The sequence below is a fragment of the Salmo trutta genome, chromosome 29 (genome assembly GCF_901001165.1).
Source record: "Salmo trutta chromosome 29, fSalTru1.1, whole genome shotgun sequence".
NCBI lineage: Eukaryota > Metazoa > Chordata > Actinopteri > Salmoniformes > Salmonidae > Salmo > Salmo trutta.
The window spans coordinates 9,668,836-9,696,376 of record NC_042985.1 but is presented as its reverse complement, the minus strand read 5'-3'; the positions used below and the strand labels follow the sequence as shown (position 1 = coordinate 9,696,376).

At 43.8% G+C, this 27,541-nt stretch overlaps 1 protein-coding gene and 1 long non-coding RNA gene across 2 annotated transcripts in view; one reads left to right on the top strand and one right to left on the bottom strand.

Annotated features, from left to right (window-relative positions):
• Positions 1–713: 713 nt before the first annotated feature.
• LOC115166880 (uncharacterized) overlaps positions 714–27,541 on the top strand; it is a 60,816-nt gene continuing 33,988 nt past the window's right edge. The window contains exons 1-2 of the long non-coding RNA XR_003870381.1: positions 714–757; positions 3,642–3,764. This is a non-coding gene — a long non-coding RNA (uncharacterized LOC115166880). The remainder of the gene's footprint in view (positions 758–3,641; positions 3,765–27,541) is intronic.
• arnt2 (aryl-hydrocarbon receptor nuclear translocator 2) overlaps positions 4,221–27,541 on the bottom strand; it is a gene marked incomplete in the record, with an annotated part of 104,368 nt that continues 81,047 nt past the window's right edge. The window contains 3 exon segments of the mRNA XM_029720779.1: positions 4,221–5,710; positions 6,228–6,373; positions 24,360–24,510. Coding sequence (XP_029576639.1) covers positions 5,612–5,710; positions 6,228–6,373; positions 24,360–24,510 — 396 coding nt within the window.

Here is a 27,541-nt window from a genome sequence, read left to right as displayed (position 1 = left end):
TGGAGCGACGAACTGCCCTTGCTGTCTCTCCACTGGGATTCTCTGCCTCTGACCCTATTACAGGGGCTGAGTCACTGGCTTACTAGTGCTCTTCCATGTCACTCCTAGGAGTGGTGCATCACTTGAGTGGGTTGAGTCAGAGACGTGATCTTCCTGTCCGGTTTTGCGCCCCCTCGGGCTCGCACGGTGGAGGAGATCTTCATAGGCTATACTCAGCCTCATCTCAGGGTAGTAAGTTGGCGGTCTATTGATATCCCTCTAGTGGTGTGGGGGCTGTGCTTTGGCAAAGTGGGTGGGGTTATATCCTGCCTGGTTGGCCCTGTCCGGGGGTATCGTCGGACGGGGCGACAGTGTCCCCCGACCCACCCATCTCAGAATCTATGCTGCAATTGTCTATGTGCCAGGGGGCTAGGGTCAGTCTGTTATATCTGGTGTAATTCTCCTGGCTTATCTGGTGTCCTGTGTGGATTTAAGTATGCTCCCTCTAATTCTCCCTCTCTCCCTCCCCTCCCAGAGGACCTGAACCCTAGGATCATGCCTCAGGACTACCTGGCCTGATGACTCCTGGCTGTCCCCAGTTCACCTGGTCGTGCTGCTGCTCCAGTTTCAACTGTTCTGCCTGCGGCTATGGAACCCTGACCTGTTCACCAGATGTGCTACCTTGTCCCGGACCTGCTGTTTGACTTTCTCTCCCGCACCTGCTGTCTCGACCTCTGAATGCGTGTCTATGAAAAGCCAACTGACATTTACTCCTGAGGTACTGACCTGTTGCACCCTCTACAACCACTGTGATTATTATTTGACCCTGTTGGTCATCTATGAACATTTGAACATCTTGAAGAACAATCTGCCTTAAATGGCCATGTACTCTTATAATCTCCACCTGGCACAGCTAGAAGAGGACTGGCCAACCCTCCGAGTCGGGTTCCTCTCTAGGTTTCTTCTTAGGGAGTTTTTCCTAGTCACCGTGCTTCTACATCTGCATTGCTTGCTGTTTGGGGTTTTAGGCAGGGTTTCTGTATAGCACTTTATGACATATACTGATTTAAAAAGGGCTTTATAAATAAATGTGATTGATTGCTTGAATAAGTCAAGGGATATGAATACCTTGAAATCATTGTATGTCATAAATTTGGCTCTCCAGACCCTCGAGGTCATTTTCACATATGAATTCGGTACCCTGTTGCGGTTCCCTGGTGTGTTTGTGACAGTTCTCCAAAATACATTTTGCTTTCAAAAGACCTGAAAATATCACCTTTAGGATGCGATTTGCAAGACACACATTGTACATGACGTTAGCAAGCTAGCTTGTTCACAATGAGCAACAAGTTCCACTGTCTTAACACTAGGGTCTATCACTCAAGCTGTACAGTAACATGTCAGGATGTGTGTTTTGAAAGCAACCAGATTCAGTAGAGTAGTTACACTGGTGTCAGGAGAACAAGGTCCAAGTAGGTTAAATACACTAGAGCCACCTGAAAACACACACATCCATCTCCTGTGAAGTGTTATTGAATCCTCCCATAAACCCCGCTCACACTGAAACCCTTTTCAGTGCCATCTCCAATATTTTCCTCTCAGACCATTCTTTCAAGCAAAGTTTCGGCAACTATGGTGGACGCAGAACCATAGCATTGCATGTGTTCTTAAAGCTGACAAACTCTAAATACAGTAGGGGAAAATAAGTACACCCCCTGGAAAGTATTTTTATTTGGACAGATGGATATGTAATGAAACTGAAAGACTTTATTTTGCAATCATTTATTCATAAAAAAAGATCTAAAATAAGTTTAAATAAAAAAAAAAAAAAAAGTAAACCCCTAGCTTCAATAGCTGGTGTTGGCTGAAATAACTTTATGTGGCCATTTCTTGTAACTGGCTATCAGTCTCTTATATCGACTGGGAGGAATTTTTTCCCCACTCTTCTTGACACTGTTGAAGCAGCACTGTAATGTTCGAGGGATTTCTTGCATGCACGTCCCGCTTCAAGTCCCCCACAGCATTTGGACAGGATTCAGATCTGGGCTTTGACTCGGCCATTCCATAACCCTCCATTTCTTCTTGTTGAGCCATTCTGTTGTAGCTTTGCTTGTGTGTTTTGGATCATTGTCCTGTTGAAAGATCCATGTTCGGTTCAGCTTCAGCTTCTTGACAGATGGCCTCACATTCTCCTCAAGAATTCTCAGGTACAATATGGAATTTATGGTTGACTAAATGATGGCAAGTTGGCCCTCAGGCAGCAAAGCAGCCATAAACCATAATTCCACTGCCTCCATGCTTTACGGTTGGTATGAGGTTCTTCTGTTCAAAGGCAGTGTTTCGTTTTTGCCAAAGATGGCGTCTGGAATTGCAGCCAAACAACTCCACCTTTGACTCATCTGTCCAGAGCACATTGTTCCAGTAGTTTTGGTCTTTACCCAGGTGTTGTCTGGCAAACGTCACTCTGGTCTTGATATTCGTTTTTGAGAGCAGACTTCTTCCTTCCTGACCTCCCACGTAGGGCAAGTTTGTGCAGTCTCTTTCTGACAGTTGACTAATGCACTTTGACATTGATTGTGTCAAGAGAGGCCTGTAGATCCCTTGATGTTATCCTGGTGTTCTTAGAGACTTCTATGAGCATCTTTCGGTCAGCTCTTGGGCTGAATTTGGTGGGACGACCTGTCCTAGGTAGATTGCCAGTGGTCTGGAATTTTCTCCATTTGCATGATCTGTCGGACAGTAGAACGACGTACTTGGAATTGCTTGGAAATGGATTTGTAACCCCTCCCAGACTCATGGTCATCAGTAATCTTTCTTCTCAGGGCCTCTGAGGTCTTTTGATCTTGGCTGATGTATTACCACCAAACCAAGTTTCTAATCTTTATGGATTACCCTCCCAAGGTACTCTCTAATGATTTCCAAATAATTTGCACCTGTATTGGTGCACCAGATCCACATTTTAGCCATTGTAGGTGATGGTAAAGTACACATTTTTTCTGCATAAGGAAACATTTTTGGTCATTTTAATTGTTTATTTTTTTATTTAACCTTTTTAACTAGGCAAGTCAGTTAAGAGCAAATTCTTATTTACAATGATGGCCTAGGAACAGTGGGTTAACTGCCTTGTTCAGGGGCAGAACGACAGATGTTTACCTTGTCAGCGCGGGGATTCGATCTAGCAACCTTACAGTTACTAGCCCAACGCTCTAACCACTAGGCTACCTGCCGTTAATTGCATAACATTTTCAAAGTACATTTTTTTGTGTTTTTTGTTCCATTGGGTTACCTTTATCAATGAATGTGGTTGGAATTTAGCTCAAATGTCCATGTGCCCAAATGTGTGTAAAAAAAAAAACACTTTCCAAAAGGTGTACTTTCTTTATCACAACTGTATAAGTCTGGGTGCATAACCAGGCTTGCATAGTACAGCTCGGCTCAGGTCACCTAGTAGGCCTAACAGTAGTGTGACAAGGTCATGAGAGTGGCTGTGTCTAACACTTTTTAAAAGGTTTTCTTACCATGTCACTTCCTTTTTCCAAGTTCAGCAGTGTTTTTACCATTTTGCCTCATATCTAGTCATCTCAGTGTGTTCGTGAAGGAAAGAGAAAGGAAGTGGTAGCCATTTTACTATTGAAACAGCCATTTTGATGTTCTTTCTGCAGACTCATGTCCCGGTAAGTCCACCAGATCCACCTAAAGGAAAACAGACACACACCCATCTTGTCTTGTGTGAAGTGATAGTGTGGAAAGACAGAGGGACTTGCCTGTGAAATCACCACACACAAGTAGGTACTCAAGCACACACACCTTCAGACTGTGAACTATGGGAGATCCCAACTCAGCACCTCCCTCACGTCCACCCTGATTCCTCCCAGAAAGGAAGGGCACACTGTTGCTACTGGCACTAAGACAGCGCTCGGGAGGACTCCAATGAATGAGTGATAAACACACACGTCTTCTCACGACTATATGTTTTGACAAGAAATGGAAACCTACAGTAGAGACAGACCTAACATATCCCTTGGTAAATCTAATCTTTAGACTAGATTGGAGATTGTCTCCTTTACAAAAACACCGGACAAGGATGCGTCTCAAACAATGGCACACTATTACTTGTCTGGAACAATTAGAAATAAAACCACGTTTCCCCTGTGTTCTCCAATGTTCTTCTTGCACTTTATGGTTTTGTGTTTATTATTTCTACACTATATTCCGTGACACAAAAATCTGCCCGGAAACACTTCTTTGATTAGAAGCCACGTAACCAATAAACATTTATTTTCACAAGCACAAAAATGTGTTAAACAAAAATAATGGGTAACATTTACACACTTTTATACAGGTTCCTTAAACTCATGTACAATTAAGACTAAACTAAATACCGATAGTTAAATATGTACTCACATTGCACACATTGATGACACCTACATAAACCTACACAAAAAACAACGTATACTGTGTAAAAGCAACGAGTCAACATAAAAATCACATTATTTACAAAAACATACATTTTTTGATTTTTTTTTAAGCAAAGGATTCCAGTTGTAGATTTTGTCCCATCAGTCATTAACCAGAGACACAGTACACAATCTATCATGTAAAAGTTCCCTCGCTATAAAGTAGTATTCAGTCTCTGTTAATAATCAGAAAAGAGAATATAATAAAGTTATAAAGTAGAGCAGCGAGAGCCACAAGGATACACTAAACTAGTATATATACTGAACTGCGTTGTTTTGGCGGTATGGCGCTTTTTCCCTTTTTAGCAAGCTGGTGAGTTTTAGCGGTTAGCTTCGATGAAGTGCACTTAAGCATTGTAGCTTAGCGACTTCTGCCGGTGAGTGAAATCTTTATTTAAATTTTTTCTACACAGAATCCTTCTAGACTTCCGTAGGTTTTAGCTAGGCGTTATGAACATCACTACATATAGGTATAATTTACGTCATAAAGCTTAATGTAATACTGAGGGAGGAGCAGCAGTGACATACTGTATGATAATATGTATCGATGGCACCAACATTGATCAGCGTGGTGAGTGTCTCTTGGTCTGGAGCAGTTTGGCAGAGTAGACTTCAAATGGAGTGCAAAGTGGATATTGGAAGCTTAAAAGGTGCAATCTGTAATTTTCGTTTCCCCCCCAAAAGTGCTGCCTGCCTCTGCAATTGTTTGCAAACGGAAGGGGGGAGTCTGCATTGGTGAATTTTCCAGGCTTTGTATTTTTTACTGCTTCCTTTGCCTATTTTGTAGTACTTCAAGATGCCACTAGGGGAAATTAAAGTTACAGATTGCACCTTTAAATTCACAAGCCTTTGTTAAAAGAACAGGCATCATTTAAGTGAATGAAGACATTATTACAAAGGAAAAGGTCAGTACACCACTAGCAATGTACCAGTCTTCTATAGAACCAACTCTCTTCTTGTGAAGTACAGAGGTATGTGTCAGAGTGTATGTGTGTTTATGAGAGGGTGCATCTGGACATTCACTGTGCTCTACTGCTAGTGTGTGATAAACTGTGTGTGTGGGGTTGGGTAGCCATGAAGGAACGGATGCACATTATGTTCCATTCCTTTTCCACTATCAGAGGGTTCTAGTGGAAGAACAGAGCAGTGTTCCATTGATAGAACGTTAAAGGGTTCTACTCGGAGAAGGGAGGGAACATGCCCAGATCAGCAAAGTCTTCAATGTTGTAGTTGGCTGTTCCTTGTGTTGGGTCTCCTGCCATCGGCAACATGTCCTACAGAGAGACAGACGGGGAGGGAGAGAGGAAAGGTCAGGGACACAGACTTTCATGTGGAGCCATATCAGACAGCACTGTGTACACTGGGCTCAGGCCAGGGAAGGAGAGGAAATAAGCCATTGAAGCCCAGTGTGTCCAAGGTGGCCTCTCTTCCTGCCTCCCATACACATGGATTACTGTAGGATATTGGAGCTTGGGATTGGTGTGCATGATACCTGGAAGAGTTAGTGTCTCTCTGTGCTACCTGGTACACTGCTGTCTGGGAGGGGTTAGGGTGCGTCTCTGTTACCTGGAACACTGCTGTCTGGGAGGGGTTAGGGTGTGTCTCTGTTACCTGGAACACTGCTGTCTGGGAGGGGTTATAGTGTGTGTCTGTTACCTGGAACACTGCTGTCTGGCAGGGGTTAGGGTGTGTCTCCGTTACCTGGAACACCGCTGTCTGGGAGGGGTTAGGGTGTGTCTCTTAACTGGAACACCTCTGTCTGGGAGGGGTTAGGGCGTGTCTCTGTATTACCTGGAACACTTCTGTCTGGGAGGGGTTGGGGTGAGAGTGTGGCTCTCCTCCCTGCTGGCCGTGGTGCTGGTTCTGCCATTGGGACCAGACCTCACTGGGCCGACCCTGGAACTGACCGCCACTCTGACTGCCCTCTCCTGACACATCTAGAGAGAGAGAGAGAGAGAGGGGGAGAGAGAGGGAGGAGGGGAGGGGGAGGAGGGGGGAGGAGAAGGGAGAGGAGGAGTGAGAGGGAGGAGGAGGGAGAGGGCGGGAGGAAGAGGAGGGAGAAGGGGGGGAAGGAGGAGGAGGAGGGAGAGGGAGAGAAAGGGAGGAGGAGAGAGGGAGGAGGGGAGGAGGAGGGAGAGGGGAGGGAGAGAGAGGGAGGAGTAGGAGGGAGAGGGAGGAGAGACACAGTGAGCAGTCAGCAACACATTGCGTTAGTGTGAGGTGACCCTTCACCACCCTTGGTGTTCAGATAGGATATAGTCATCAATGTTCTCTGTTCCCTACAGGCCCAACACTAATACATGCCAAATTCCACCCGTCCACCATATAGTGCTATATATAGACAGCCCTGATCAAAAGTAGTGCACTATGTAGGGAATAATACATATCTCCCTCAGGGGAGAGGTTAGAGATGCTGTTAGGAATGTTTCTGGAGAGCTGGATGCCAGCACCAACATGCAGGTCTGCATTCATGTATGTAGACATGTACTTTACACACACACACACACACACACACACACACACACACACACACACACCTCCCTATCCCATAAAACACCTACATTCCACGACAGGGGGAAGTTATGCAGTAGTTAGTAAGGCTGTAAAACCAATGTTTTATCTTGATGACGTCATAAACAGCTTTGCAGTCTTGACCTGACTAGTCAATAAATCCTTATCTCAGAGGAGCAGATGGGGAGAGCCACGCGCTGTTGGCTTCCTAGAGAGACATGTCATTTATCAAATATAAATCAGTGTTTGGGGTGTGTGTGTGTTTCTGTACCACTAATATGTCAGAGCCATTGTAACGAGGAAGAGATCCTACTCATAAATGTATTGATTTGCTGAGTGTACTCAAGGTGTCTGATATTTCACCTAGGTGTTCCTAACCAACAATACTGTGACTGTAGAATCACCATGAAGTGATTCAACACCAGTCACCAGTCAAACCACTGCACAAAGACACAGACCTAGCTGGGCCTCCCTACTGGGACCCTAGTACCTACAGTCACCGGTCAAACCACTGCACAAAGACACAGACCTAGCTGGGCCTCCCTACTGGGACCCTAGTACCTACAGTCACCGGTCAAACCACTGCACAAAGACACAGACCTAGCTGGGCCTCCCTACTGGGACCCTAGTACCTACAGTCACCGGTCAAACCACTGCACAAAGACACAGACCTAGCTGGGCCTCCCTACTGGGACCCTAGTACCTACAGTCACCGGTCAAACCACTGCACAAAGACACAGACCTAGCTGGGCCTCCCTAGTGGGACCCTAGTACCTACAGTCACCGGTCAAACCACTGCACAAAGACACAGACCTAGCTGGGCCTCCCTACTGGGACCCTAGTACCTACAGTCACCAGTCAAACCACTGCACAAAGACACAGACCTAGCTGGGCCTCCCTACTGGGACCCTAGTACCTACAGTCAGCAGTCAAACCACTGCACAAAGACACAGACCTAGCTGGGCCTCCCTACTGGGACCCTAGTACCTACAGTCAGCAGTCAAACCACTGCACAAAGACACAGACCTAGCTGGGCCTCCCTACTGGGACCCTAGTACCTACAGTCAGCAGTTTACATACACTTATGTTGGAGTCATTAAAACTTGTTTTTCAACCACTCCATACATTTCTTGTTAACAAACTATAGTTTTGGCAAGTCGGTTAGGACATCTACTTTGTGCATGGCACAAGTAATTTTTCCAACAATTGTTTACAGACAGATTATTTCACTTATAATTCACTGTATCACAATTCCAGTGGGTCAGAAGTTTACATACACTAAGTTGACTGTGCCTTTAAACAGCTTGGAAAATTCCAGAAAATGATGTCATGGCTTTAGAAGCTTCTGATAGGCTAATTGACATCATTTGAGTCAATTGGAGGTGTACCTGTGGATGCATTTCAAGGCGTACCTTCAAACTCAGTGCCTCTTTGCTTGACATCACGGGAAAATCAAAAGAAATCAGCCAAGACCTCAGAAAAAAAAATGTAGACCTCCACAAGTCTGGTTCATCCATGGAAGCAATTTCCAAACGCCTGAAGGTACCACGTTCATCTGTACAAACAATAGTACGCAAGTATAAACACCATGGGAACACGCAGCCGTCATACCGCTCAGGAAGGAGACGCGTTCTCTCTCCTAGAGATGAACGTACTTTGGTGCGAAAAGTGCAAATCAATCCCAAAACAACAGCAAAAGACCTTGTGAAGATGCTGGTGTAAACAGGTACAAAAGTATCTATATCCACAGTAAAACGAGTCTTATATCAACATAACCTGAAAGGCCATTCAGCAAGGAAGAAGCCACTGCTCCAAAACCGCCATAAAAAAGCTAGACCACAGTTTGCAACTGCACATCGTGACAAAGATCGTACTTTTTGGAGAAATGTCCTCTGGTCTGATCAAACAAAAATAGAACTCTTTGGCCATAATGACCATTGTTATGTTTGGAAGAAAAAGGGGGAGGCTTGCAAGCCAAAGAACACCATCCCAACTGTGAAGCATGGGGGTGGCAGCATCATGTTGTGGGGATGCTTTGCTGCAGGAGGGACTGGTGCACTTCACAAAATAAATGGCATCATGAGGGAGGAAAATTATGTGGATATATTGAAGCATCATCTCAAGACATCAGTCAGGAAGTTAAAGTTTGGTCTCAAATGGGTCTTCCAAATGGACAATGACTATTTGGCATACTTTGGCATACTTCCAAAGTTGTGGCAAAATGGCTTAAGGACAACAAAGTCAAGGTATTGGAGTGGCCATCACAAAGCCCTGACCTCAATCCCATAGAACATTTGTGGGCAGAACTGAAAAAGGGTGTGTGAGCAAGGAGGCCTACAAACCTGGCTACCTGAAACGTTTGACCCAAGTTAAACAATTTTAAGGCAATGCTACCAAATACTAATTGAGTGTTTGTAAACTTCTGACCCACTGGGAATGTGATGAAAGAAATAAAACAAGAAATAAAACCTGAAATAAATAATTCTCTCCACAGAGCATCTAACATTTCACATTCTTAAGATGGAATAATAAAGACAGGGAGATATCTAAATTACATGTCCCTCCAAGCTGGAATAATAAAGACAGGGAGATATCTAAATTACATGTCCCTCCAAGATGGAATAATAAAGACAGGGAGATATCTAAATTACATGTCCCTCCAAGCTGGAATAATAAAGACAGGGAGATATCTAAATTACATGTCCCTCCAAGATGGAATAATAAAGACAGGGAGATATCTAAATTACATGTCCCTCCAAGCTGGAATAATAAAGACAGGGAGATATCTAAATTACATGTCCCTCCAAGCTGGAATAATAAAGACAGGGAGATATCTAAATTACATGTCCCTCCAAGATGGAATAATAAAGACAGGGAGATATCTAAATTACATGTCCCTCCAAGATGGAATATTAAAGACAGGGAGATATCTAAATTACATGTCCCTCCAAGCTGGAATAATAAAGACAGGGAGATATCTAAATTACATGTCCCTCCAAGCTGGAATAATAAAGACAGGGAGATATCTAAATTACATGTCCCTCCAAGATGGAATAATAAAGACAGGGAGATATCTAAATTACATGTCCCTCCAAGATGGAATAATAAAGACAGGGAGATATCTAAATTACATGTCCCTCCAAGATGGAATAATAAAGACAGGGAGATATCTAAATTACATGTTCCTCCAAGATGGAATAATAAAGACAGGGAGATATCTAAATTACATGTCCCTCCAAGATGGAATAATAAAGACAGGGAGATATCTAAATTACATGTTCCTCCAAGCTGGAATAATAAAGACAGGGAGATATCTAAATTACATGTCCCTCCAAGATGGAATATTAAAGACAGGGAGATATCTAAATTACATGTCCCTCCAAGATGGAATAATAAAGACAGGGAGATATCTAAATTACATGTCCCTCCAAGATGGAATAATAAAGACAGGGAGATATCTAAATTACATGTCCCTCCAAGATGGAATATTAAAGACAGGGAGATATCTAAATTACATGTCCCTCCAAGATGGAATATTAAAGACAAGGAGATATCTAAATTACATGTCCCTCCAAGATGGAATAATAAAGACAGGGAGACACGCACGCGCACGGACTGCCACTCGCACGTGCTCAGCCACACACACATTTATGGATGCATGCACACACACAGAGCATTGAGGAGCGGCCTGGCTGTGTCCCACAGTGATGACTTCACACACAGAGCATTGAGGAGAGGTCTCGCTGTGTCCCACTGTGATGACCTCACACACAGAGCATTGAGGAGCAGCCTGGCAGTGTCCCACTTTGATGACCTCACACAAACAGGGCATCGAGGAGCGGCTTGGCTGTGTCCCACTTTGATGACCTCACACACACAGAGCATGGAGGACTGGCTGTGTTCCACTGTGATGACCTCACACACAGAGCATTGAGGAGCGGCTGTGTCCCACTGTGATGACCTCACACACAGAGCATTGAGGAGCGGCTGTGTCCCACTGTGATGACCTCACACACAGAGCATTGAGGAGCGGCTATGTCCCACTGTGATGACCTCACACACAGAGCATTGAGGAGCGGCCTGGCTGTGTCCCACTGTGATGACCTCACACACAGAGCATTGAGGAGCAGCCTGACTGTGTCCCACTGTGATGACCTCACACACTCTCACAAGTGAGAAACACAGCAGCAGTCGTTCCACTTCATTTCCTCTCTCCTCTCTACAGACAGACACATACTGAGCCAGACAGACAGACACACAGGGAGACAAATACTGTCTGGTGCACTAACACACTGCATGACACCCTGTAGGGGGATGATTTCAGAGCTATGACTTCTCTCTCTGTGTGTGTGTGTGTGTGTGTGTGTATGAGAGGTCTCTCCACATTAAACAGAAGCAGATTGATAAGCTCTACAATATATCCCATAGCGTAAGTCATATCCTGCTGCTGAGAGAGATGACCATAAACACACTCCTCAGCACACGGAACCTTGACAGCTTATTGCCGTAAATAACGAGTGAGGGAGGAATGCGAGCAGAAGTAAAGGAGGAGAGGAACGATTAGTCAGGTGAGCGGAGGGATGATTGTTTGTTTATAGAACGGAAACAAATCGGTAAACGACTGACAAAGTAAACAAACGCAACAATAAAGGGAAATGACAAAACAGACAACAACAGAGGACATGAGAAGTGCTGAGAAAGAGATCGGCTGTAATTCACTTCTATTTCTTAATATCTCTCCTCACCTCTGTCTCTCTGTCTCTGCACCAAGACTAGCCCGGAGGAGACAGACATAAAGAGACAGAAGGACAAAGGGAGAGTATGTGTGTTAGACAGACATAAAGAGACAGAAGGACAAAGGGAGAGTATGTGTGTTAGAGAGACATAAAGAGACAGAAGGACAAAGGGAGAGTATGTGTGTTAGAGAGACATAAAGAGACAGAAGGACAAAGGGAGAGTATGTGTGTTAGAGAGACATAAAGAGACAGAAGGACAAAGGGAGAGTATGTGTGTTAGAGAGACATAAAGAGACAGAAGGACAAAGGGAGAGTATGTGTGTTAGAGAGACATAAAGAGACAGAAGGACAAAGGGAGAGTATGTGTGTTAGAGACATAAAGAGACAGAAGGACAAAGGGAGAGTATGTGTGTTAGAGAGACATAAAGAGACAGAAGGACAAAGGGAGAGTATGTGTGTTAGACAGACATAAAGAGACAGAAGGACAAAGGGAGAGTATGTGTGTTAGAGAGACATAAAGAGACAGAAGGACAAAGGGAGAGTATGTGTGTTAGAGAGACATAAAGAGACAGAAGGACAAAGGGAGAGTATGTGTGTTAGAGAGACATAAAGAGACAGAAGGACAAAGGGAGAGTATGTGTGTTAGACAGACATAAAGAGACAGAAGGACAAAGGGAGAGTATGTGTGTTAGAGAGACATAAAGAGACAGAAGGACAAAGGGAGAGTATGTGTGTTAGAGACATAAAGAGACAGAAGGACAAAGGGAGAGTATGTGTGTTAGAGAGACATAAAGAGACAGAAGGACAAAGGGAGAGTATGTGTGTTAGAGAGACATAAAGACAAAGGGAGAGTATGTGTGTTAGAGACATAAAGAGACAGAAGGACAAAGGGAGAGTATGTGTGTTAGAGAGACATAAAGAGACAGAAGGACAAAGGGAGAGTATGTGTGTTAGAGAGACATAAAGACAAAGGGAGAGTATGTGTGTTAGAGACATAAAGAGACAGAAGGACAAAGGGAGAGTATGTGTGTTAGAGAGACATAAAGAGACAGAAGGACAAAGGGAGAGTATGTGTGTTAGACAGACATAAAGAGACAGAAGGACAAAGGGAGAGTATGTGTGTTAGAGAGACATAAAGAGACAGAAGGACAAAGGGAGAGTATGTGTGTTAGAGAGACATAAAGAGACAGAAGGACAAAGGGAGAGTATGTGTGTTAGAGAGACATAAAGAGACAGAAGGACAAAGGGAGAGTATGTGTGTTAGAGAGACATAAAGAGACAGAAGGACAAAGGGAGAGTATGTGTGTTAGAGACATAAAGAGACAGAAGGACAAAGGGAGAGTATGTGTGTTAGAGAGACATAAAGAGACAGAAGGACAAAGGGAGAGTATGTGTGTTAGACAGACATAAAGAGACAGAAGGACAAAGGGAGAGTATGGTGTTAGAGACATAAAGAGACAGAAGGACAAAGGGAGAGTATGTGTGTTAGAGAGACATAAAGAGACAGAAGGACAAAGGGAGAGTATGTGTGTTAGAGACATAAAGAGACAGAAGGACAAAGGGAGAGTATGTGTGTTAGAGAGACATAAAGAGACAGAAGGACAAAGGGAGAGTATGTGTGTTAGAGAGACATAAAGAGACAGAAGGACAAAAGGGAGAGTATGTGTGTTAGAGACATAAAGAGACAGAAGGACAAAGGGAGAGTATGTGTGTTAGAGACATAAAGAGACAGAAGGACAAAGGGAGAGAATGTGTGTTAGAGAGACATAAAGAGACAGAAGGACAAAGGAGAGTATGTGTGTTAGAGAGACATAAAGAGACAGAAGGACAAAGGGAGAGTATGTGTGTTAGACAGACATAAAGAGACAGAAGGACAAAGGGAGAGTATGTGTGTTAGAGAGACATAAAGAGACAGAAGGACAAAGGGAGAGTATGTGTGTTAGAGAGACATAAAGAGACAGAAGGACAAAGGGAGAGTATGTGTGTTAGAGAGACATAAAGAGACAGAAGGACAAAGGGAGAGTATGTGTGTTAGAGACATAAAGAGACAGAAGGACAAAGGGAGAGTATGTGTGTTAGAGAGACATAAAGAGACAGAAGGACAAAGGGAGAGTATGTGTGTTAGAGAGACATAAAGAGACAGAAGGACAAAGGGAGAGTATGTGTGTTAGAGACATAAAGAGACAGAAGGACAAAGGGAGAGTATGTGTGTTAGAGACATAAAGAGACAGAAGGACAAAGGGAGAGAATGTGTGTTAGAGAGACATAAAGAGACAGAAGGACAAAGGGAGAGTATGTGTGTGAGAGACATAAAGAGACAGAAGGACAAAGGGAGAGTATGTGTGTTAGACAGACATAAAGAGACAGAAGGACAAAGGGAGAGTATGTGTGTTAGAGAGACATAAAGAGACAGAAGGACAAAGGGAGAGTATGTGTGTTAGAGAGACATAAAGAGACAGAAGGACATAGGGAGAGTATGTGTGTTAGAGACATAAAGAGACAGAAGGACAAAGGGAGAGTATGTGTGTTAGAGAGACATAAAGAGACAGAAGGACAAAGGGAGAGTATGTGTGTTAGAGACATAAAGAGACAGAAGGACAAAGGGAGAGTATGTGTGTTAGAGACATAAAGAGACAGAAGGACAAAGGGAGAGTATGTGTGTTAGAGAGACATAAAGAGACAGAAGGACAAAGGGAGAGTATGTGTGTTAGAGACATAAAGAGACAGAAGGACAAAGGGAGAGTATGTGTGTTAGAGAGACATAAAGAGACAGAAGGACAAAGGGAGAGTATGTGTGTTAGAGAGACATAAAGAGACAGAAGGACAAAGGGAGAGTATGTGTGTTAGACAGACATAAAGAGACAGAAGGACAAAGGGAGAGTATGTGTGTTAGAGAGACATAAAGAGACAGAAGGACAAAGGGAGAGTATGTGTGTTAGAGAGACATAAAGAGACAGAAGGACAAAGGGAGAGTATGTGTGTTAGACAGACATAAAGAGACAGAAGGACAAAGGGAGAGTATGTGTGTTAGAGAGACATAGAGACAGAAGGACAAAGGGAGAGTATGTGTGTTAGAGAGACATAAAGAGACAGAAGGACAAAGGGAGAGTATGTGTGTTAGACAGACATAAAGAGACAGAAGGACAAAGGGAGAGTATGTGTGTTAGACAGACATAAAGAGACAGAAGGACAAAGGGAGAGTATGTGTGTTAGAGACATAAAGAGACAGAAGGACAAAGGGAGAGTATGTGTGTTAGAGAGACATAAAGAGACAGAAGGACAAAGGGAGAGTATGTGTGTTAGAGAGACATAAAGAGACAGAAGGACAAAGGGAGAGTATGTGTGTTAGAGAGACATAAAGAGACAGAAGGACAAAGGGAGAGTATGTGTGTTAGAGAGACATAAAGAGACAGAAGGACAAAGGGAGAGTATGTGTGTTAGAGAGACATAAAGAGACAGAAGGACAAAGGGAGAGTATGTGTGTTAGAGAGACATAAAGAGACAGAAGGACAAAGGGAGAGTATGTGTGTTAGACAGACATAAAGAGACAGAAGGACAAAGGGAGAGTATGTGTGTTAGAGAGACATAAAGAGACAGAAGGACAAAGGGAGAGTATGTGTGTTAGAGAGACATAAAGAGACAGAAGGACAAAGGGAGAGTATGTGTGTTAGACAGACATAAAGAGACAGAAGGACAAAGGGAGAGTATGTGTGTTAGAGAGACATAAAGAGACAGAGAGACATAAAGAGACAGAAGGACAAAGGGAGAGTATGTGTGTTAGAGACATAAAGAGACAGAAGGACAAAGGGAGAGTATGTGTGTTAGAGAGACATAAAGAGACAGAGAGACATAAAGAGACAGAAGGACAAAGGGAGAGTATGTGTGTTAGAGAGACATAAAGACAGAAGGACAAAGGGAGAGTATGTGTGTTAGACAGACATAAAGAGACAGAAGGACAAAGGGAGAGTATGTGTGTTAGAGAGACATAAAGAGACAGAAGGACAAAGGGAGAGTATGTGTGTTAGAGACATAAAGAGACAGAAGGACAAAGGGAGAGTATGTGTGTTAGAGAGACATAAAGAGACAGAAGGACAAAGGGAGAGTATGTGTGTTAGAGAGACATAAAGAGACAGAAGGACAAAGGGAGAGTATGTGTGTTAGAGACATAAAGAGACAGAAGGACAAAGGGAGAGTATGTGTGTTAGAGACATAAAGAGACAGAAGGACAAAGGGAGAGTATGTGTGTTAGAGACATAAAGAGACAGAAGGACAAAGGGAGAGTATGTGTGTTAGAGAGACATAAAGAGACAGAGAGACATAAAGAGACAGAAGGACAAAGGGAGAGTATGTGTGTTAGAGAGACATAAAGACAGAAGGACAAAGGGAGAGTATGTGTGTTAGACAGACATAAAGAGACAGAAGGACAAAGGGAGAGTATGTGTGTTAGACAGACATAAAGAGACAGAAGGACAAAGGGAGAGTATGTGTGTTAGAGAGACATAAAGAGACAGAAGGACAAAGGGAGAGTATGTGTGTTAGAGACATAAAGAGACAGAAGGACAAAGGGAGAGTATGTGTGTTAGAGAGACATAAAGACAGAAGGACAAAGGGAGAGTATGTGTGTTAGAGACATAAAGAGACAGAAGGACAAAGGGAGAGTATGTGTGTTAGAGAGACATAAAGACAGAAGGACAAAGGGAGAGTATGTGTGTTAGACAGACATAAAGAGACAGAAGGACAAAGGGAGAGAATGTGTGTTAGACAGACATAAAGAGACAGAAGGACAAAGGGAGAGTATGTGTGTTAGAGAGACATAAAGAGACAGAAGGACAAAGGGAGAGTATGTGTGTTAGAGAGACATAAAGAGACAGAAGGACAAAGGGAGAGTATGTGTGTTAGAGACATAAAGAGACAGAAGGACAAAGGGAGAGTATGTGTGTTAGAGACATAAAGAGACAGAAGGACAAAGGGAGAGTATGTGTGTTAGAGAGACATAAAGAGACAGAAGGACAAAGGGAGAGTATGTGTGTTAGAGAGACATAAAGAGACAGAAGGACAAAGGGAGAGTATGTGTGTTAGAGAGACATAAAGAGACAGAAGGACAAAGGGAGAGTATGTGTGTTAGAGAGACATAAAGAGACAGAAGGACAAAGGGAGAGTATGTGTGTTAGAGAGACATAAAGAGACAGAAGGACAAAGGGAGAGTGTGTGTGTTAGACAGACATAAAGAGACAGAAGGACAAAGGGAGAGTGTGTGTGTTAGACAGACATAAAGAGACAGAAGGACAAAGGGAGAGTATGTGTGTTAGAGAGACATAAAGAGACAGAAGGACAAAGGGAGAGTATGTGTGTTAGAGAGACATAAAGAGACAGAAGGACAAAGGGAGAGTATGTGTGTTAGAGACATAAAGAGACAGAAGGACAAAGGGAGAGTATGTGTGTTAGAGAGACATAAAGAGACAGAAGGACAAAGGGAGAGTATGTGTGTTAGACAGACATAAAGAGACAGAAGGACAAAGGGAGAGTATGTGTGTTAGAGAGACATAAAGAGACAGAAGGACAAAGGGAGAGTATGTGTGTTAGAGACATAAAGAGACAGAAGGACAAAGGGAGAGTATGTGTGTTAGACAGACATAAAGAGACAGAAGGACAAAGGGAGAGTATGTGTGTTAGAGACATAAAGAGACAGAAGGACAAAGGGAGAGTATGTGTGTTAGAGAGACATAAAGAGACAGAAGGACAAAGGGAGAGTATGTGTGTTAGAGACATAAAGAGACAGAAGGACAAAGGGAGAGTATGTGTGTTAGACAGACATAAAGAGACAGAAGGACAAAGGGAGAGTATGTGTGTTAGAGAGACATAAAGAGACAGAAGGACAAAGGGAGAGTATGTGTGTTAGAGAGACATAAAGAGACAGAAGGACAAAGGGAGAGTATGTGTGTTAGACAGACATAAAGAGACAGAAGGACAAAGGGAGAGTATGTGTGTTAGAGAGACATAAAGAGACAGAAGGACAAAGGGAGAGTATGTGTGTTAGAGAGACATAAAGAGACAGAAGGACAAAGGGAGAGTATGTGTGTTAGAGAGACATAAAGAGACAGAAGGACAAAGGGAGAGTATGTGTGTTAGAGAGACATAAAGAGACAGAAGGACAAAGGGAGAGTATGTGTGTTAGAGAGACATAAAGAGACAGAAGGACAAAGGGAGAGTATGTGTGTTAGAGAGACATAAAGAGACAGAAGGACAAAGGGAGAGTATGTGTGTTAGACAGACATAAAGAGACAGAAGGACAAAGGGAGAGTATGTGTGTTAGAGAGACATAAAGAGACAGAAGGACAAAGGGAGAGTATGTGTGTTAGAGAGACATAAAGAGACAGAAGGACAAAGGGAGAGTATGTGTGTTAGAGACATAAAGAGACAGAAGGACAAAGGGAGAGTATGTGTGTTAGAGACCTAAAGAGACAGAAGGACAAAGGGAGAGTATGTGTGTTAGAGAGACATAAAGAGACAGAAGGACAAAGGGAGAGTATGTGTGTTAGACAGACATAAAGAGACAGAAGGACAAAGGGAGAGTATGTGTGTTAGAGAGACATAAAGAGACAGAAGGACAAAGGGAGAGTATGTGTGTTAGAGAGACATAAAGACAGAAGGATAGAGAACTAGTCCATTAGTGTAATGATTGTCCATTAAAAGCTCATCAGATGGTCATGGCTAGACCAGACACCCATTCCCCCCAGCTGAGAGAGATTAAGAAAAAGACAGGAGAGAGAAAGAGGGAGGAGAGAGAAAGAGAGAGGACAGAGAAATAGGGAGAGAGAGACAGAGAGGACAGAGGATAGAGTGACAGAGAGGACAGAGGAGAGAGAGACAGAGGACAGAGGAGAGAGAGACAGAGAGGACAGAGGAGAGAGAGACAGAGAGGACAGAGGAGAGAGAGACAGAGGACAGAGAGAGAGACAGAGAGGACAGAGGAGAGAGAGACAGAGAGGACAGAGGAGAGAGACAGAGAGAGACAGAAAAGAGAGAGACAGAGAGGACAGAGGAGAGAGAGACATGATGCCCTGAGATGTGCCACTACTACTAATACATTCTAATACACTATTTAAAAGCACAAGCTAGATGTTCTGCTCTAACAGTAAAGTATATCCTGGACAGATTCTGGACGACTGAGGGGGAGAGGTTTATGAAAGTGCTGCCGTCTGTTCTTTTCCATTTTTAATGTCTCATATGTAACGACAGCAACATCTGTCATCAAAAACACTCTGCTTTCCCCCTGTAGCTGCTGAATATCTGGTGTGGATTCCATTCCGCTTGGTTGGACTGCAAGGCAACCCCAGCACATAGTACGTTTAGCTTTGACCTTTAACCTCTACCCTATGAATGACTAGTCCAACAGAGATAGTCAGTGCACAGCTCACATGGAGAGGTTTAGGTATGTTACCAGTTTCCTTTGTGGAGATGGTACATTGCTAAAACATGATCTCACTTTACATAACAATTCCCAAAAGACATGGACGTACACTGTACTGTCAACACTTCACTTCTAAAATCACCCTAAAGGATATGTTCACAATGTTTTCACATTCCTGTGTGTGTGTGTGTGTGTGTGTACACACATGTTTGGGTAACCTCATTTGGCGTGCCTGGGATCCTCTCACCCCATCTGAAGTCATGGGGTGAAAGGGGTAATGGCTGTGTGTGTTAAACGTAGTGTGTTAAACGTAGTGTGTGTGTTAAACGTAGTGTGTGTGTGTTAAACGTAGTATGTGTTAAACGTGGTGTGTGTGTTAAATGTAGTGTGTGTGTTAAATGTAGTGTGTGTGTTAAACGTAGTGTGTTAAACGTAGTGTGTTAAACGTAGTGTGTGTGTTAAATGTGGATGTGTGTGTGTGTGTTAAACGTGGTGTGTGTGTTAAACGTAGTGTGTGTGTGTTAAACGTAGTGTGTTAAACGTAGTGTGTGTGTTAAATGTGGTGTGTGTGGATGTGTTAAACGTGGTGTGTGTGTGTTAAACGTGCTGTGTGTGTGTGTGAAACGTGGTGTGTGTGTGTGTGTTAAACGTGGTGTGTGTGGATGTTAAATATACGTAAAGCAGATTTAGCCAGTGAAGCGTTAAGAGGCGAGAAACATGTCACATTAATGAAGACCCACTGCCGTCCCACAGGGATGTTAGAATGTCAGACAGAATGTTAAGAGGTCAGAAACATGTCACATTAATGAAGACCCACTGCCGTCCCACAGGGATGTTAGAATGTCAGACAGAATGTTAAGAGGACAGAAACATGTCACATTAATGAAGACCCACTGCCGTCCCACAGGGATGTTAGAATGTCAGACAGAATGTTAAGAGGACAGAAACATGTCACATTAATGAAGACCCACTGCCGTCCCACAGGGATGTTAGAATGTCAGACAGAATGTTAAGAGGTCAGAAACATGTCACATTAATGAAGACCCACTGCCGTCCCACAGGGATGTTAGAATGTCAGACAGAATGTTAAGAGGTCAGAAACATGTCACATTAATGAAGACCCACTGCCGTCCCACAGGGATGTTAGAATGTCAGACAGAATGTTAAGAGGTCAGAAACATGTCACATTAATGAAGACCCACTGCCGTCCCACAGGGATGTTAGAATGTCAGACAGAATGTTAAGAGGACAGAAACATGTCACATTAATGAAGACCCACTGCCGTCCCACAGGGATGTTAGAATGTCAGACAGAATGTTAAGAGGACAGAAACATGTCACATTAATGAAGACCCACTGCCGTCCCACAGGGATGTTAGAATGTCAGACAGAATGTTAAGAGGACAGAAACATGTCACATTAATGAAGACCCACTGCCGTCCCACAGGGATGTTAGAATGTCAGACAGAATGTTAAGAGGACAGAAACATGTCACATTAATGAAGACCCACTGCCGTCCCACAGGGATGTTAGAATGTCAGACAGAATGTTAAGAGGTCAGAAACATGTCACATTAATGAAGACCCACTGCCGTCCCACAGGGATGTTAGAATGTCAGACAGAATGTTAAGAGGTCAGAAACATGTCACATTAATGAAGACCCACTGCCGTCCCACAGGGATGTTAGAATGTCAGACAGAATGTTAAGAGGACAGAAACATGTCACATTAATGAAGACCCACTGCCGTCCCACAGGGATGTTAGAATGTCAGACAGAATGTTAAGAGGTCAGAAACATGTCACATTAATGAAGACCCACTGCCGTCCCACAGGGATGTTAGAATGTCAGACAGAATGTTAAGAGGACAGAAACATGTCACATTAATGAAGACCCACTGCCGTCCCACAGGGATGTTAGAATGTCAGACAGAATGTTAAGAGGACAGAAACATGTCACATTAATGAAGACCCACTGCCGTCCCACAGGGATGTTAGAATGTCAGACAGAATGTTAAGAGGTCAGAAACATGTCACATTAATGAAGACCCACTGCCGTCCCACAGGGATGTTAGAATGTCAGACAGAATGTTAAGAGGTCAGAAACATGTCACATTAATGAAGACCCACTGCCGTCCCACAGGGATGTTAGAATGTCAGACAGAATGTTAAGAGGACAGAAACATGTCACATTAATGAAGACCCACTGCCGTCCCACAGGGATGTTAGAATGTCAGACAGAATGTTAAGAGGACAGAAACATGTCACATTAATGAAGACCCACTGCCGTCCCACAGGGATGTTAGAATGTCAGACAGAATGTTAAGAGGTCAGCTGGTATGTCACTATAGAAGAGCATAGACAGTTTGATGATACGGGCCGACACCTGACAAGTAGAAAAAACATGCCTTTTACCAGATGTACCACACACACACACACACACACACACACACACACACACACACACACACACACACACACACACACGTTCAACCAAGCCTCTACCACACAGACACAGGCTATGAGAACAAGAACAGACATTTCCAATTCCTACTATTTTCAGGCTTTTCAAGAGAACACTGTGAAAGCCTCAACATGATCCCAAATGGCCAATCATGAAAGATACAGGCTGTCCCAGGCTCTGGGTTCAACTCATCAGAGAAGAGTCAGGTGTGCAAGCGCTTGGCAGGAACAAAGTCTGCACCAAAACCTGTAGGTTAGGACCCAGGTTTGTAGGTTAGGACCCAGGTTTGTAGGTTAGGACCCAGGTTTGTAGGTTAGGACCCAGGTTTGTAGGTTAGGACCCAGGTTTTGTAGGTTAGGACCCAGGTTTGTAGGTTAGGACCCAGGTTTGTAGGTTAGGACCCAGGTTTTGTAGGTTAGGACCCAGGTTTTGTAGGTTAGGACCCAGGTTTGTAGGTTAGGACCCAGGTTTGTAGGTTAGGACCCAGGTTTGTAGGTTAGGACCCAGGTTTGTAAGTTAGGACCCAGATTTGGTTAAGTAACTTTCCCCAAATTCCCAAGGTTTCCAGAAATCCCGATTGGAAGGTTCCCAGAATCAAGAGGGAAAGAGCAGGAAATCTGGGAATCGTCCAACCAGGATTTCTGGAAACTTGGTAATGTACGGAACATTACTGGAATTTTGCAAACCTAGCAGGGTATAAACAGTATGTATATAAACAGTATATATATAAACATTATTTAAAAAGTTTGGGGTCACTTAGAAATGTCTTTGTTTTTGAAAGAAAAGCTAATTATTTTGTCCATTAACTTCTCTAGGGTAGGGGGCAGTATTTTCACGGCCGGATGAAAAACGTACCCAAATTAAACGGCCTACTACTCGGGCCCAAGAACTAGAATATGCATATTATTAGTAGATTTGGATAGAAAACACTCTGAAGTTTCTAAAACTGTCTGAATGATGTCTGTGAGTATAACATAACTCATATGGCAGGCAAAAAACCTGAGAAAAATCTAACCGGGAAGTCTGTTGCTTGTTGTCCTTTCAAGTCATTGCCTATCGAACACAGTGACTTAGTTTTCATTTTGCACTTCCTAAGGCTTCCACTAGACGTCAACAGTCTTTAGAAAGTTGTTTGAGGCGTCTATGATGAACAGAGCGCGAACAGAGGAAGTTGTTGACTCAGGAAAGCAAATGAGTTCATTGGCGCGCATTCACGTGAGAGTTAGCTGTGTTCCAAAACGTTTTTCAAGACACTGGAATCGTCCGGTTGGAATATTATTGAAGTTCTAAGTTAAAAAGGCCCTAAAGATTGAAGCTATACAACGTTTGAACGAACGTAAATATAACCTTTTTTGACTTTTCGTCGTGACATTTTGGCCGCGCTTCCTACACTTGGAGTAGCTTACTGAACGCGGAAACAACAAGGAGTTATTTGGACATAAATTATGGACTTTATCAAACAAAACAGCATTTATTGTAGACCTGGGATTCCTGGAAGTGCCTTCTGATGAAGATCATCAAAGGTAAGTGAATATTTCTAATGCTATTGATGATTTAGATGACTCCAAAATGGCGGTATCTGTATTGCCTAGTGTATTTTTCTGAGTGCAGTACACAGATTATTGCAAAGTGTGCTTTCCCCGTGAAGCTTTTTTGAAATCTGTCACAGCGGTTGCATAAAGGAGATGTTCATCTATAATTCTTTGAATAACAGTTTAATATTTTATCAACGTTTATGATGAGTATTTTTGTAAATCGTTGTGCTGATTCACCGACAGTATTGGAGGCAAAATATTTTCTGAACATCACGCGGCAATGTAAAATCCACCTGCCCAAGAGAGGTTAAAATAACATCAAATTGACCCGAAATACAGTGTAGACATTGTTAATGTTGTAAATGACTATTGTAGCTGGAAACGGCAGACTATTTCATGGAATATCTACATAGGCGTACAGAGGCCCATTATCAGCAACCATCACTCCTGTGTTCCAATGGCAAGTTGTGTTAGCTAATCCAAGTTTATCATTTTAAAAGGCTAATTGATCATTAGAAAACCATTTTGCAAGTATGTTAGCACAGCTGAAAACTGTCGTGCTGATTAAAGAAGCAATAAAACTGGCCTTCTTTAGACTAGTTGAGTATCTGGAGCATCAGCATTTGTGGGTTCGATTACAGGCTCAAAATGGCCAGAAACAAAGAACTTTCTTCTGAAACTCGTCAGTCTATTCTTGTTCTGTGAAATTAAGGCTATTCCATGCGAGAAATTGCCAAGGAACTGAAGATCTCGTACAACGCAGTGTACTACTCCCTTCACAGAACAGCGCAAACCGGCTCCAACCAGAATAGAAAGAGGACTGGGAGGCCCCGGTGCACAACTGAGCAAGAGGACAAGTACATTAGTGTCTAGTTTGAGAAACAGACGCCTCACAAGTCCTCAACTGTCAGCTTCATTAAATAGTACCTGAAAAACACCAGTCTCAAAGTCAACAGTGAAGAGTCGACTTGGGGATGCTGGCCTTCTAGGCAGAGATCCTCGGTCCAGTGTTCGTTTGCCTATCTTAATCTTTTTGTTTTATTGGCCAGTCTGAGATATGGCTTTTTCTTTGCAACTCTGCCTAGAAGGCCAGCATTCCGGAGTATGTACACACACACACACACACACACACACACACACACACACACACACACACACACACACACACTTTGATGTTATCACTGATCAAACATGATTGGATAAATCCTGGAAGAGAATGAGAAGAACATCTTTTTGATGGAATGCTTTGCTGTGATTGGCTGGTGCTTACCGAACGCCGTGCTCCGGTTGGCAAGTCCAGAGTAGGCGTTGCCGCTGGGCGATGAGGTGGCCGGGGAGGACAGGGGGCTGTAGGAAGATGGGTCTCCTTGGTAACTGTGGCCGGAGCCTATCCCAAACGGACTGGACTGGGCTTTAGTGGACTGGATAGAGAGAGAAGGAATTTTTTTTAGTGTGTGTGTGTTGTACTAGACTAGCAGAGAGACGTGTGTGTTGTACTAGACTAGCAGAGAGACGTGTGTGTTGTACTAGACCAGCAGAGAGACGTGTGTGTTGTACTAGACTAGCAGAGAGACGTGTGTGTTGTACTAGACCAGCAGAGAGACGTGTGTGTTGTACTAGACTAGCAGAGAGACGTGTGTGTTGTACTAGACTAGCAGAGAGACGTGTGTGTTGTACTAGACTAGCAGATAGACGTGTGTGTTGTACTAGACCAGCAGAGAGACGTGTGTGTTGTACTAGACTAGCAGAGAGACGTGTGTGTTTTACTAGACCAGCAGAGAGACGTGTGTGTTGTACTAGACTAGCAGAGAGACGTGTGTGTTGTACTAGACTAGCAGAGAGACGTGTGTGTTTTACTAGACTAGCAGAGAGACGTGTGTGTGTTGTACTAGACTAGCAGAGAGACGTGTGTGTTGTACTAGACTAGCAGAGAGACGTGTGTGTTTTACTAGACTAGCAGAGAGACGTGTGTGTTGTACTAGACTAGCAGAGAGACGTGTGTGTTGTACTAGACTAGCAGAGAGACGTGTGTGTTTTACTAGACTAGCAGAGAGATGTGTGTGTTTTACTAGACTAGCAGAGAGACGTGTGTGTTGTACTAGACTAGCAGAGAGACGTGTGTGTGTTGTACTAGACTAGCAGAGAGACGTGAGTGTTGTACTAGACCAGCAGAGAGATGTGTGTGTTGTACTAGACCAGCAGAGAGACGTGTGTTGTACTAGACCAGCAGAGAGACGTTTGTGTTGTACTAGACCAGCAGAGAGACGTGCGTGTTGTACTAGACCAGCAGAGAGACGTGCGTGTTGTACTAGACCAGCAGAGAGACGTGTGTGTTGTACTAGACTAGCAGAGACGTGTGTGTTGTACTAGACTAGCAGAGAGACGTGTGTGTTGTACTAGACCAGCAGAGAGACGTGTGTGTTGTACTAGACTAGCAGAGAGACGTGTGTGTTTTACTAGACTAGCAGAGAGACGTGTGTGTTGTACTAGACTAGCAGAGAGACGTGTGTGTTGTACTAGACTAGCAGAGAGACGTGTGTGTTTTACTAGACTAGCAGAGAGACGTGTGTGTTTTACTAGACTAGCAGAGAGACGTGTGTGTTGTACTAGACTAGCAGAGAGACGTGTGTGTTGTACTAGACCAGCAGAGAGACGTGTGTGTTGTACTAGACCAGCAGAGAGACGTGTGTTGTACTAGACCAGCAGAGAGACGTGTGTTGTACTAGACCAGCAGAGAGACGTTTGTGTTGTACTAGACCAGCAGAGAGACGTGCGTGTTGTACTAGACCAGCAGAGAGACGTGCGTGTTGTACTAGACCAGCAGAGAGACGTGCGTGTTGTACTAGACCAGCAGAGAGACGTGCGTGTTGTACTAGACCAGCAGAGAGACGTGCGTGTTGTACTAGACTAGCAGAGACGTGTGTGTTGTACTAGACTAGCAGAGAGACGTGTGTGTTGTACTAGACTAGCAGAGAGACGTGTGTGTTGTACTAGACCAGCAGAGAGACGTGTGTGTTGTACTAGACCAGCAGAGAGACGTGCGTGTTGTACTAGACCAGCAGAGAGACGTGCGTGTTGTACTAGACCAGCAGAGAGACGTGCGTGTTGTACTAGACCAGCAGAGAGACGTGCGTGTTGTACTAGACTAGCAGAGACGTGTGTGTTGTACTAGACCAGCAGAGAGACGTGTGTGTTGTACTAGACCAGCAGAGAGACGTGTGTGTTGTACTAGACCAGCAGAGAGACGTGTGTGTTGTACTAGACCAACAGAGAGACGTGTGTGTTGTACTAGACCAGCAGAGAGACGTGTGTGTTGTACTAGACCAGCAGAGAGACGTGTGTGTTGTACTAGACCAGCAGAGAGACGTGTGTGTTGTACTAGACCAGCAGAGAGACGTGTGTGTTGCTCTAGACCAGCAGAGAGACGTGTGTGTTGTACTAGACTAGCAGAGAGACGTGTGTGTTGTACTAGACTAGCAGAGAGACGTGTGTTGTACTAGACCAGCAGAGAGACGTGTGTGTTGTACTAGACCAGCAGAGAGACGTGTGTGTTGTACTAGACCAGCAGAGAGACGTGTGTGTTGTACTAGACCAGCAGAGAGACGTGTGTTGTACTAGACCAGCAGAGAGACGTGTGTGTTGTACTAGACCAGCAGAGAGATGTGTGTGTTGTACTAGACCAGCAGAGAGATGTGTGTGTTGTACTAGACCAGCAGAGAGACGTGTGTGTTGTACTAGACCAGCAGAGAGACGTGTGTGTTGTACTAGACTAGCAGAGAGACGTGTGTGTTGTATTAGAATAGCAGAGAGACGTGTGTGTGTGTTGTACTAGACTAGCAGAGAGACGTGTGTGTGTGTTGTACTAGACTAGCAGAGAGACGTGTGTGTGTGTTGTACTAGACTAGCAGAGAGACGTGTGTGTGTGTGTTGTACTAGACTAGCAGAGACGTGTGTGTGTGTTGTACTAGACTAGCAGAGAGACGTGTGTGTTGTACTAGACCAGCAGAGAGACGTGTGTGTTGTACTAGACCAGCAGAGAGACGTGTGTGTTGTACTAGACCAGCAGAGAGACGTGTGTGTTGTACTAGACTAGCAGAGAGACGTGTGTGTGTGTTGTACTAGACTAGCAGAGAGACGTGTGTGTGTGTTGTACTAGACTAGCAGAGAGACGTGTGTGTGTGTGTTGTACTAGACTAGCAGAGAGACGTGTGTGTTGTACTAGACTAGCAGAGAGACGTGTGTGTGTGTTGTACTAGACTAGCAGAGAGACGTGTGTGTGTGTTGTACTAGACTAGCAGAGACGTGTGTGTGTGTTGTACTAGACTAGCAGAGACGTGTGTGTGTGTTGTACTAGACTAGCAGAGACGTGTGTGTGTGTGTTGTACTAGACTAGCAGAGAGACGTGTGTGTTGTACTAGACTAGCAGAGAGACGTGTGTTGTACTAGACTAGC